The following is a 13,583-nucleotide window of genomic DNA, read 5'->3' on the forward strand; positions in this document are numbered from 1 at the left end:
ACAATTTTTCAGATTTTTAATAAAATGATCCAGTCCTAACTAGACTGTTCAGGGTGATGAACAGCAGAAATTAAAGCAGCAATGACCCCTACAGAGTCATTTTGAAATACTGTATAAAGAAACCAAGCAACACAGCATTTCCTTTGTGTGCTTTAGATTATATAACCCCCTGTGATCATAGAGGTATTATGTAACATGGATTTTATGCATTCTATGTTAATTATTTACTGCTAGAAAATGACCTGCTTCTGGCTATATGGATAGAGAGAAAAAAATGAAGGTCTTAGCAAAAGACAATAAAAATTTTTTTTACGGAAAAACAAACAAACAACAACCTCACACCTATTTAGCATCCAGAAAATAGACCAACGAAACATAATTTCTCAGAACACACTATGTAATTTAATTGTTATAGATCTATCCGTTCTAGTACCCAAATGCTTCAGATGTTAACTGGGGGAGGAGCTACAGGTAATTACAAAACAAGTTCTGTACAAAATGGTAGGGGGTTGTTGTTTTTTTAATTTAATTTAGTTTTTTTTGGGGGGGACGATGACACATAGGCTTACGGCAGGGGTGGGGAACCTTTTTTGTCCCAAGGGCCTTTTGTATGGGGAAAAAATCCTTCGGGGGCCATATGTAAAAAATGTTCTTACAAATTATCCTGCTGCAGCCGTCCGACGCTCCGGCGGCTGCCGCTGAATAGGACTCACTGCTGCTGTTGATTAAGAGGAATCTTGCGAGAACTTCTGACCTCTTGCAAAAATTCCCCTGTACTTGACTCCTGGTAAAGCTGCCGGGTGGGTGGGCCACTCAGACTGGCTACGGGGGCCACATATGGCCCCTGGGCCTGAGGTTCCCCACCCCTGGCTTACGGGTTATTCATATCATACTACCCTCCTCAGTGTAACAGACTGGTGACTGACAGCAGTTGGTGGCAGTTGTGGGCTGGGGGCCTGCTGGCTTGCCATGCTAAATCATGTGCTGCTCCAGGTGTACTAAAAATATGGGGTGTTATTCAGAGCTGATCGCTGATTTGTGTAAATTTGCATGTCATTTGATTAGCTATTTGCAGACATGCACGGGGCGTGTTTTTCCTCCGTCTTAGCAGCAACCATCTGATCGCAGGGCACTGCAAAAAGCAAAGCAGCAATCAGGTCCGAATAACCCTCAGTCAGAGCAGCCATGTGATCTTTCGGCTGTCTGTCATGTTTCAAAGGACGGCCTGACTGTGGCCCTGCCCCCTGTAGTGTGTCACTTTTCATTCATTATTGATCGCACTGGCAGCCCACAGGCGTGAAAGAGCAAAGAGCACTCTAAAGTATTGAGAAGAGGCTATTCACCACACTGAATCATAGCCGGAATAGGGGGGTTTGACGGCAGGGTATATGTTACGCCATATCTTAGGGGTCCCCATACCTATCATCAAGCAGATGGCACTGTGTCCCAGCACTGGCAGTGCCACCAGTGCACACTAGCCACCACCCGGAAGCTCTCAAATCTAAACTGCCCATATCACAGTTTTTACGTATACTAAGCAATAACTCTGACTCTACTAAAGCTGAAGAACAATTATTGCACTGCTGCCAGAGGTTTAAAGAACGTGGGTACAGGAGGCAGGACATTGACAACTGTCTGAGCAAGGCCAGAAAGAAATTTTAATCACAAAAAACTGAAGGGATCCGAAAAAGACCAACACCAAGTATGGTGTTGAGCACCCAATGCGACACTGCCCTTTAAAAAGTTCAAAGGGGCATAAAGAAGAATTGGCATATCTTTGCATCAGATCCTTCATTCTCAGAAATGGATACAAGACCTCCACTACTGAGTATAAGATGAGGCCGTAATCTTTAAGACTACCTCCTGAGACCAAACATGCCTATCTCATCAGTGAAATCTAAGCCGACATGGTTATCCCAACAAGTTGGCTGCTTCAAATGCCTTGGGTGTGCGACCTGCAGGGCATTGATCACTGGCAGATCGTTTAACCATCCACATAGTGATAAAAAAAAATCACACTACGCCATCGCTTAACGTGTATGATGGATGAAGTTATCTATTTCTTGAAGTGCCCTTGTGGATACCTATATGTTGGAAAGACGATTAGAACTTTTCGTGAGAGGATGACACAACATAGATCCTCTATTACAGGCATTCCCAAACACGGTCCTCAAGGCACACCAACAGTGCAGGTTTTAGTGATATCCAGGCTTCAGCACAGATGGTTTAATCAGAATCCCTCAGATACTAATTAAGTCACCTGTGCTCAAGCCTGGAAATCTACAAAACCTGCACTGTTGGTGTGCCTTGAGGACCGTGGTTGGGAATGCCTGCTCTATTAGATTGGCCTACAAAACGGGCATGTCTGACAAACCGGTGGTGGTTCATTTTGTGAAACATAATCATCAAATATCAGCTTTACAATATAGGATTATTGATTGGGAACCCCCATCTGAGAGGGGGGGGGGGGGCGACCACTTTTACAGCGAGAGGCTCGTGGATTGCTAAATTGGATACAGTTGCACCAAAAGGTCTCAACGAGTATAATTCATTATCAGTATTTCTGTAATGTGGTAGATGGTAGAATTTATTGGGTAGACCAAGCAGTGACACACTAATTTATAGGAATATTTAAGTTTTTTATATAAAAGATTTTGCATATGTTTGTGTTTTTGTGATAACATGTATTGTGTTATTAGGGATGAAGAAAATGTATCTTCTAATTTATGTAAGATATGTGGTGCATGAGAAAACAGCCACCCACATAGTACGCTAGAGCCAGCAAAAAACTTCTGTTTAAAACTATTTGAGTGATAGCAGCAGCGTAGTATCTCCATATAAACTGTGAACATTGATTTGGCCAAAGGGGGCGCTATGGTGCACCCCGGTAATAAGGATCTAGTATAATGTTAGGTTGAGGCACGTGACCTGTGGCGAACACGTCACTGCCGAATAGCAAAGTGAATAGAGCGTGACATGTGACTGGATTGTGGCCACGTGGTTGATAGAGTCAGACTGAAATGGAACTTGCGTTCCAAGAGGCACGTGATGCGTTCTACCGCCGGGAACAAATACGGAAGTGAGCTAGCCATGCACATGCCGCACCCACACGTGCGGAATGGCGTTCACCTGACAGTAACACTGCGAGGTAAGAAATGGCTGTGGCTTTATGGGAGATGGTTTCTCATGCACTACATAGATATTGTATGCTGGGTTTGGGGAGATTACTTGCACTGTAATCGATTTGTAAACTAGTGAGAGATTATGGTATCTTGACTTAAGGAAATTTGTGCATATAATAACGCCAGTGTAAATGGTGCTTGATTTAAATGTCACCAGTATTGCTGATAGTAGTCATTGTTAATTGAATGTTTTATTTAATCCCATGATGACCGATACATGTATGTTTTGATTATATCATTGTAGGTGCTGGTCTATGATGTACTCACTGATGGCTGTCTGCATGTCTTGAAAAAGGCTCAAATTGGAGCCGAAACCTTGACCTATTATGTGGCAGCATAATTAATAAAGAAGCAAATGAAAAATGTATCTACAGTCTGGAGAGTGGCCTCATACCATACTGTACCCACGTTTAAATCTAACTAACTATCTATCTATCTATCTATGCAACCTCTGTTTGTATGTTTGAACCAGTCATGGAACCTTGCATTCTGGAGGAATCGATTCAACAAACAATACAGTATCTATCCTTATGTATCAATGCCTATTTCCCTATATATTGTAAGCTTGCGAGCAGGGCCCTCCTACCTTTTGACTGTATGTAAATACCCTGTTTGCTGTATCACTGTCTCCTTTTGTAAAGCGCAATGGAAACTGTTAATGAATTAAAAAAAAAAAAAACATAATATATGCATGCTCTGTTTGGTTGTATGCGAGTATGTATGCACAGATATGTATGTATGTATGTATGTATGTATGTATGTTCGGTACTTATATGTTAACATACAGTAAGTACCTTATGTTCTGTTTGTTTAGTGTGTGGGTGTGTATGTTTGTACAGTACAGTATGTATGCATGCTCTGTTTGTTTATATGGTACTTCTTTACTTTCACGGCGCCAGCATGGCGCCGCGCGTCAGAGTCCCCTTGCGGGGCTCGCTTCGCTCGCCCACGCTGCGGGCTCGGTGGCTCGCTACGCTCGCCACGCTAATTAAAATCAACTCCATGCCAACATGGATAGTGGAGGTATGAACTATCCATGTTGGCATGGCGTTAACTTAGTTTATTTAACTTAATTAGTGGCGAGCGTAACCCGGAAGTACGCGCGGCGCCATGCTGGCGCCGTGAAAGTAAAGAAGTACCGTTTATATTAATGCTCTGTGTGTAGTAGTATATGTATGATGTATGTGTAAATATGTTTGTATGCTATGTGTATTTTGTGTACGTATGCTGCGTGTTTTTGAATGTGTTTTTTGTATCTATGTATGATACATGTATGCTGTGTGTGTGGAGTTATTTAATCCTATGGGGCCCCTTGTCTTAAGTACCTCGGGCTCCCTCGAATTTTATCCGGCTCTGGACTGCACTAGCTTTCATACAGCCTGACACCATGAAGCTGTGAATGATAAGCTGCTGTAGCCTCTCACTGTCAAATTCATAATCTGTCAAGGCAGCAGACCCTGCCAGGCGGCACGGCTGATTCCACATCTCTTCTGTGAGAGATGCAATCACCACTCCTGATGATGTGTCTGTTGGATGTCAGCCCTGGACACTTTATAATCATGAGCTGTGCTGCCCGTGTATTAACCATTCTTATTACTAGTATTGACCAGCACCCCAGGTGCCTGCCATGGTGCTGCCAGAATTGACCCCACTGTTACTCAGCTAGCATATACTGTAGGTGAGCACAAGAAGGTGTTTGTGCGTGTGTGCGCAAGTGGCTTAGAATGGTTTGCTGTGAACCCAATGAACAGAACTCACTAATGATGAAGAGGTCCAGCAATTCAATGTGTACCCAACATGCATAGTAATTCACAATGGTGCATTATCAGCTTCACTCAAGCAGTTCCTGGTTTATGCATGTAAATAACAAATAAACTGACAATTGACACTGTATGGTAGATTGGCAACAAGAAGGAATTTTTACTGTCAAATCCAAACCAATTAACCTAACCCCTTTCACTGCTAAGCATGTTATCACTTATTTTATGAGTTGATAGCAGAAAAGAACCATTTGGCCCATCCAGTCTGCCCCTTTTTATAAACCATATTGTTGCCTCCTTATTCTTTGTAATGATATCTTTATGCCTAGGCATGTTTAAATTGTTCTACATGCGGTCTGCATGTTTAAATTGTTCTACCACTCTTACTCTGTGAAGTAATTATTTCCCAAATTTCCGCTGAACCTACCCCCCTCTCCATTGTCAGTGCATGTCCTCATGTTTTAATTATTCTCTTCATTTGAAGAATGTTTCTCTCCTGGAGCTTGTAAAAAAACACTTGATATATTTTAAAGTTTTTATCATGTCCCCTTTTTGCCTTCTCTGCTCCAAACTATACATATTAATATTTTTGTTGTCTTTCCGGGTTAGTTTTGTGATGTGCAGTAGGCCATGCACCATTTTAGTTGCTCTTCTTTGTATGATCTCTAATGTATTTATATCCTTCCACGGATATGGCCTCCAGAACTGGACACAGTATTCTAGATGAGGTCATATCAATGACCTGTACAGTGGCGTTATTACTTATTTCGGTACTTGTGTATTATCAGGGTGCCCATTACGTAGTTTACGTAGTGGTGTATTGAGAATACCAATACAGCACTATGCTGGCTACGTAAACTACATAAGTGGCTCTGGAACCCTAAAAATACACAATGCTTAATATCCCCACTATCCACGTCATACCCCCAGTATGCACGTCGGCGTGGAGTTGATTTTGTAAAGTGTAGCGAGCCACCGAGCCCCACGAGGGGGCGCAGATATGCGTCTGCTCGCCACATTTCGGGCACTTTATTAAATCAACTCCACGCCGACGTGACTCCCCGGCAGTCTAATGCAGGCCCCCTGCTCCGGCACTTGCCACGGACGCTGTATGCAATTAGCGTAGTGCCTCTGGAGGAGCAGGGAAGCCATGTGATGCCACGCAATCGGCACTACACTGAATTACGTACAGCGTCCACTGCAATTGCCGGAGTAGCGGGACTGAATGCGACTGCAGGGGAGTCAGCGGGGATCGACGCTGTGACCGGCCCGGAGGAAGGTAAGTATAAACCACACCACCCTGCTGCCTCCTGTATTATCACGGCGCCGGCTACGCTGACAACGTAGCTTAGCCTACATTGAAAACACAAGTACCCTTATTTCTTTAAGCTGCTAACTCCTCTCTATATACAACGAATCATCTGACTTGCCATCCTCATTGCTTACCTACCAATAAGTGACCTGAAATAGTGACTCCTAGATCCAGGTCCTCCTCATTAGTTTTTATATATAGCCTTTGGCTTTTTGAGACCCAAGAGCATGATTTAGCATTTAACTATAATTGCCAAGTTCTTGACCATTATTCTATTTTACCTAAATCATTAACCATTTGTTTTACCTATCTAGGTGTGTTTGATATGATCTCTCCAGATTAAATGCATGATTTTTGGGATCCTGTAAATTTCTGGATTTGAGATAACCTACAACTATTTTTTAACCCATTGTGAGAGCTGACAACCTCCTCCATCTTGGTCTCAAGGTGGTCGGTGCGACCACCCAGTTCATCTACAGCGTGTTGGCAGTTTTGCCCCACAGCCCGAATTTCCGCCGTGACTTCATTCTTGAATTCTTTAAAGAGGAGTCTCAAGGTACCAACTGTGAGAGCGTCCGAGTCCCTCGCTGGAACAGACGGTAGAGTATCAGATGTAACAGGGGAAGACGCAGACACTGTGTGTGTGTGTGTCTGGGGAAACAGACACGGCAGTAGGTTTATCTGTGCTCTTGGGGCGAGACGTGCTGGGTGAAGCCTTAAAGAAAGGAATCTGGGAAATAGACTGGGGCGGTTTGCTACGTTTGGGAGGCATAGTGAGGAGCCCAGATGAGTTGCTCGTTGAGATATTACACGGGAAATAGGTACGGTTTCACAAAGCGAATTAAATGCAAGTCATTCCGTAATAACCATGGGAGGTAGGAGAAACAGGAACTTAGTCGGTCATGATGGTAAGTCCGAGCACAGTTAGTGGCTCATTAGGCATATCTGTCTGGTGCAGGTGGTTGCACTGACACAGCTGACCACAAGGTGGAGCTCCTGCTGATAATCTGCTGGTGTGCTGCTCAGAGGGCAGGAATAGTGGGCACTTCTTGTACCCAGAGCCCACAGAGCTTGGGTAATCTTGTTATATAAATAACCGACAGTGTAGGGGGGCTCAGAGGCACCTTTCGTTATGCACCCCAGCACATCCAGGGAAGGCTATATGTGTGACACAAGGGGGGCATACAGTGTTACATGGGTGGTGCCAGCCAGGGGAAGTGTTTGTAGCTGAGCACAGGGTATCCGATTAGTCTGAATAGGCTCCAAAGATGAGGGTATTCAGCAGCAAGCAGGGTCCCCCGCTTAAGGGCTGTTCAGGATCGCAGTGCAGCCCCTGCAGAGGCAAGATGGCCGCCGCTGCAGTAGCAGAAGGGAGCCCAGCAATGGTGTCCCAAGCTCCAGGGGCAGCCCTCCCTCTGTGCCCTCCTCGATTGTCGGGGTATGAGCAGTGCACTCTTTCCTTCCTAGCCCTAGGTTAATTATATGCCGCCGCCCGTTTCCAAGATGGCCGCCGCGACCAGGGGGAGAGAGGAGATCCCGCAGCTCCCGGCCTCCCACAGACCGTCGGGTGCTCTCAGGCAGGTGAGACCTGCTTACTCTAGCAGGGGAGGTCTCCGCTTACCTCCTAGCGCTGCTCAAATCTCTCCTCGCGGCCGCTTTTCACCGCGAACAGGTCCCGAAGCTCAGCTTCTGGGTGAGTGTTGAAATTTAGGCTGCGGCTTCACTCGAGGCACTAGGCCGCAACCCGCAGGGCAGGAATTCTCCCACCCCCGGCTCCGCAGCACCAAGAACCTCGATTCAGAGGGTCTCCACAAGGCGGGCAAGTATGCTGGCAAGCACTGGGTGCTCAGGATCGGGCACAAAGTGCAATTTTAAGGGTTATTTAGCAGGAGCTCTGCAAAGAGATGTCCTTTCACCCTCGCCGTTAGGCAATGCCCCCCTACAACTATTTTTAAAAATGTCTCTACTACTTCTGTAAGGCTAACTGATCTACTGATCAGAAGTAGCTGCGTCTTCCTTCAACTTTTGTGCAGTGGTACAATGTTTGCTCTTTTCCAGTCCACTGGAATTACTCCTGTAGCTAGTGACTGTTTGAAAAATGTTGTTAATGGTACTACCAGCACCCCTTTAAGCAACAGTATTTTAGTATCCTCGGATGTATACCACACTATTCATTTATTCACTTTTAGTTTTGGGCATTCTGTTAGAACCTTCTCCTCTGCAAATGTAGTAATCTAATTTTTCGGAATATCTCTGCAACTTAATGGGCACCTTCCACCCTCTGTAGTGTATACTGGCATTATGATCTGATATTGCATGATCTCCCTCAACAAGACTCCCAAGTCTCAGTCTTTAGTCTTATTAACTCAAACAGGGTCCAGGTAAGAATATTTACCCTTCTCCTGCAACTTCAACACGACCTTCCAGCAGCAAAACCCTATGTCCTACTTCCTCAAGGCTAACAATAACTCCTGCACCTCACCGCCTAAACCTAACTGGCTCGCAGCCTGACCGTAACCCTCCCTACTAAGTTTCTAACCCTCTCTCCCCACCCAAGCCTAACCCTAAGTCCCCCTCACTTGTGCCTAAACCTAACCCCACCCCATCGATGGCAAAATGATAACCCGTCCTATTTATTCACCAATCGGCATCCTGTCAATCATGCCTGCATCAGTATATTAAACATCAGAATCTCGACTGCTGGGATGCTGAACGCATCCCTCTGATGGCACCACAACAGTTCAGGTTTCAGGGATATTCCTGCTTGTGCACAGATCGTATAATCAAACTGATTAAGTCACCTGTATGTTGGAGTTACTGCTCCTGCATTAATTTAATGTCCTGAGATTGCAACCAAACAAATTTCTTTTTGTTTGATTTTTAAATAACAACAATAAAAAAAATTCCTCCAAATTTTTAAACACTTATTTGTGTTGGTATTCATTTTTAAATTAGAAAACCTACCTTATTAATGAGTGAACCATTATTATTTGACACAATATGGGGGATATCTAGGGTTTAGATTCCCCATGTGTGGAAAAGTTTTATATTTTTGTATATGTTTACATTTTTAGCGGAGATTGGAGAGAGACAAAGTGGAATAAGATTAATCAGCTTCAGTCATTTTTCACACCCTGTAAAATGTCAAAAGCCGATTAGTTGGTAACCTTATCTCCCTCCAAGGTTCGATATATCTTTCCTATTGTACAAAGCAAATTATAGAATAGTGACCACGCTCAAGATACTGCAGCATTAGATCAACCCCAAGACTCCTAGAATCCTGAAGAAATATGCAAACAAAAAATAGGTGATCGTAGGCGCTGTATCCTCACTTTGTAAAACCGCACACTATATTCGGTTCTTCCGTCCAGATGTTCCAAATAAAACACTGTTAACTGACCTGTAATCAGTGCCCTATGTGCACATAAGGGTTTCTTTTTTACTCCCTCTGGTACACCATAAAGCTTCAAGCCATAAATCCCACACTCTCACAGTTGGAAACCACTGAAATGAAAACTCACCAAGAGTCAAAGCCCTATGTTCCTTGAAAGGTATCTTTAGTCAGGTTCCACTCCAGATTGGTGCCACCGATAATTATCCACTCCAATTGGCGATAAAAAGACACTTATTGTTCATACATAGTCCAATATTCCATAAAACAGGTGTAAAAAAAAAATCCATAAAATGGGGAGACACCTGGTACTTGCAAGTTTTTTTGGGTTGCTTTCCTATCCGGATGGAAAGGTCCCCCCAAAGGCCGAAGATGACACACAGCAAAAACCAAACAAGATTCCAGGTATCACCTCCTCCCACCAACGCCTTTCAGGCTACGGATAGCCCTTTTTCAAGGTGTGGAGGTTCCTAGTAGATTACTGGTTTTTATACCAGTTGCCTACCGGGTCTCACATTAAACATGTAGTGGGCAAATCTCATAATTCTGAAGTACACATAGTTAAAATGAAATACAATACCCAACATACATTCCTCTCTCAAATAAAATACATATAGAAGTCATCAATATTACAATCTCCATATTACGACATTATTAAACATCTTTGCAAAACTATTTCAATACGGCACACATACTCCATTATACGGACTTTGAATCTGTCCATCAAGCGGGTTGCAGGTGTTTATAATTGCTTCCGGCATTCATTTACTCCGGACGGCGTCCCGGAAGTGCGTCACAAAGCTTCTGGTCTCAGGCGCACCTCCCGGGTGCATCACGCAAACTAAATGCCGGAAGTGCGTGGTATGTTAGCCGGCAGGTGGAACGCATCCCTTCCTTGTCAGTGGAACGCCAATACTGAGGCGCCCTCAATGTGCGTTCCACTGACAAGGAAGGGATGCGTAAATGAATGCCGGAAGCAATTATAAACACCTGCAACCCACTTGATGGACAGATTCAAAGTCCGGATAATGGAGTATGATGTGTGCCGTATTTAAATAGTTTTGCAAAGATGTTTAATAATGTCTTAATATGGAGATTGGGTACTTGTGTATTATCCGGGCACCCGACACATCGCATCGAATGCCACTACTTAAGACATGCGATGCGATGGTACCCGGTATTGAGCCTTTCCCGGGTGGAGTGTACAATTTTAATATTGCGTCGCATCGCATGCCTTAACTAGTGGCATGCGATGCAATGCGATTATACCGGATAATACATTGTACAGGCACCCTGATGCCTGATTACAATGTTAAATGCACCCCCATACCCGATTTTTAATTGTACACCCACCCTGATGGGTGATCACTATGTGAAATGCCCCCCGTTGTTAACGCCACCCCAGTATCAACGCCAACCCGAAGCGTGGCGAGCGAAGTGAGCCCGCGAGGGCCGGCGGTACGCGTCCTCCGACCTTTTCATATCCCCACTATCCACGTCAGCACAGAGTTGATTTTATATAGTGTGGCGAGCGCAGCGAGCCACTGCGCCCGAAGCGTGGCGAGTGCAGAGAGCCCCGCGAGGGGACGCGTATTACTTCACATGTATTCCACGTGCGCTCGCCACGCTTCGGGTTCGGTGGCTCGCTGTGCTCGCCACACTATATAAAATCAACTCCACGCCGACGTGGATAGTGGGGGTATGAAAAGGTCGGAGGACGCGTACCACCGCCCTTCGCGGGCACACTGCGCTCGCCACGCTTCGGGTTCGCGTTGATACTGGGGTGGCGTTAACAATGGGGGGCCATTTAACATAGTAATCACCCATCAGGGTGGGTGTACAATCAAAAATCGGTTCTGGGGGGGCATTTAACATAAGAATCAGGCATCTGGATGCCTGTGCGATTAAAAATCGGGTCCAATACCTGTTTTATGGAATATTGGACTATGTATGAACAATAAAGTGTCTTTTTATCGCCAATTGGAGTGGATAATTATCGGTGGCAACAATCGGGGTTGGAACCTGACTAAAGATACCTTTCAAGGAACATAGGGCTTTGACCCTTGGTGAGTTTTCATTTCAGTGGTTTCCAACTGTGAGAGTGTGGGATTTATGCCTTGAAGATGTATGGTGGACCAGAGGGAGTAAAAAAGAAACCCTTATGTGCACACAGGGCACTGATTACAGGTCAGTTAACAGTGTCTTATTTGGAACATCTGGACGGAAGAACCAAATATAGTGTGCGGTTTTACACACTGAGGATACAGCGCCTACGATCACCCATTTTTTGTTTGCATCTTTCCTATTGTGATTACCAGACAATAAGTAGAGCACATCATTTCTAAGTGACGATTCTTTTTCAAACATATGTTCGGTTAGTTTGGTAGACATAGTAATTGCAGAAAACGTATAAATAGATCAACACATATTTTGGATTAGCAAAATGATATTTACTCTACTATATGGTGTATGTCCAAACTGAAACACTGTTTCGAAAGCACAGATGTAGCTATTAAAGTTTAGCTGTGAGAAATATTAAATGGAAGACGATGTGACATTATACATCAGCAGAAATTTTAAGCACAAAAGTATAATAGGCTAGTACTATTTGTTTCCTTGTAACGATTGTCATCAATTCCACTAAATACTTAAGCTAAAACTTTCCATACAATAAAATAAACAATATTCATAATTAAATAACATTAAATCAACCTATTAAGCAGGGCCAATTTGCAAAAAACCCCAAAACAAACAAAAACCTCGTAGTTTCTTTTTTTCGGTACATGGTGATGAATTTGGAGAAAATAAAAGTGTGAATATGAGGCACATTAGAGCGTGCATTTCTACAACTGCATGTGTATATTTTGTCGTATAAGAGATATAATGAAAGGTCCTCCTCCATGAGTAATATTTAAAACCCTGCTCCTTTTAGGGAAAAGGAACAAGGTTTTAATTATTACTCATGGAGGAGGACCAATAAAAGGTTACGTGATTACCTCTTGGAAACTCCCCAATTGAAAGATTATGAGCAGATAAGAGCTAAATAGGTTCATAAGAAATATTGCTGTATTATTACGTGGATATTGTGTGTTGTTGTAATATTAATGAATTTTACCCAGTTATTATTTATATTAATCTTTTTAATTATTATTATTATACTTGTATGATTATATTTTTATTCATGTATTCCTTTATTTGATCAATAAATATTAATTAGTTCAATACAGTGCGTTTTCTTATTATCCAGTTTTGTTTCTTAGAAAATTCATTCAATTCCTCTGGGAGCAGCATAAATTATAATTGAAGCTGTGATACTAATATAGAGTGAACTACCAATATAAATTATCATATATTTATAAGTTTTAAGTTCTATTTTAGCGCCTGGTGTACTTTTAGTATATTTGTTGATATAATGAAAGGCTTTGAATTTTATTTCACATGCATAAAAAGTATAAAATATACAAAGTACAGTATGTGTAATGTTCACTTGCATGTTTATAGCAATAAAACCTTAAACATCTTTGGGGAGGAAAGATAAATTTGCAAGCATATGTGTTCTAAAGTATCTCGTACAAATCACTAGTGTGTTACATACAAAACTCACCTTTGCTGCAATTGTTGCTGCTGTTATGTGCGAAGAGGAACTATCTTCTGTTGATGCAACACCACTGTCTTTTTTCTCTTCCTCCTCTTCCTCACATTGCACCCCTTTATCTTCCGTCTGTTTATGAGGGCTTGTGGTTGGCGGAGGAGAGAGTGGCGGTGGCGGAGATGGTAAATCTTCCAACTCATCATGAACTTCCTTTACTTTTACAATAGCATCCTTTAAAAGGTCTATAGCGTGAGGTAGGGCTGGCAGTATAAATTGAAAGCACTCCTGTACAGAAAAAAACAAAGCATATGAAATCGTTTAATGCTGGACACAATGTGTACTTGAA

General features: G+C 43.1%; 1 protein-coding gene across 37 annotated transcripts in view; it reads right to left on the reverse strand.

The window, feature by feature from the left end:
* GPHN (gephyrin) overlaps positions 1 to 13,583 on the reverse strand; it is a 435,418-nt gene that overhangs the window by 213,384 nt on the left and 208,451 nt on the right. For all 37 annotated transcript variants that reach the window (XM_083166733.1, XM_083166721.1, XM_083166724.1 and 34 more), the window contains exon 7: positions 13,250 to 13,522. In XM_083166733.1, coding sequence (XP_083022859.1) covers positions 13,250 to 13,522 — 273 coding nt within the window. The remainder of the gene's footprint in view (positions 1 to 13,249; positions 13,523 to 13,583) is intronic.

The sequence above is a fragment of the Crinia signifera genome, chromosome 12 (genome assembly GCF_055691185.1).
Source record: "Crinia signifera chromosome 12, ASM5569118v1, whole genome shotgun sequence".
NCBI classification, from domain to species: Eukaryota; Metazoa; Chordata; class Amphibia; order Anura; family Myobatrachidae; genus Crinia; species Crinia signifera.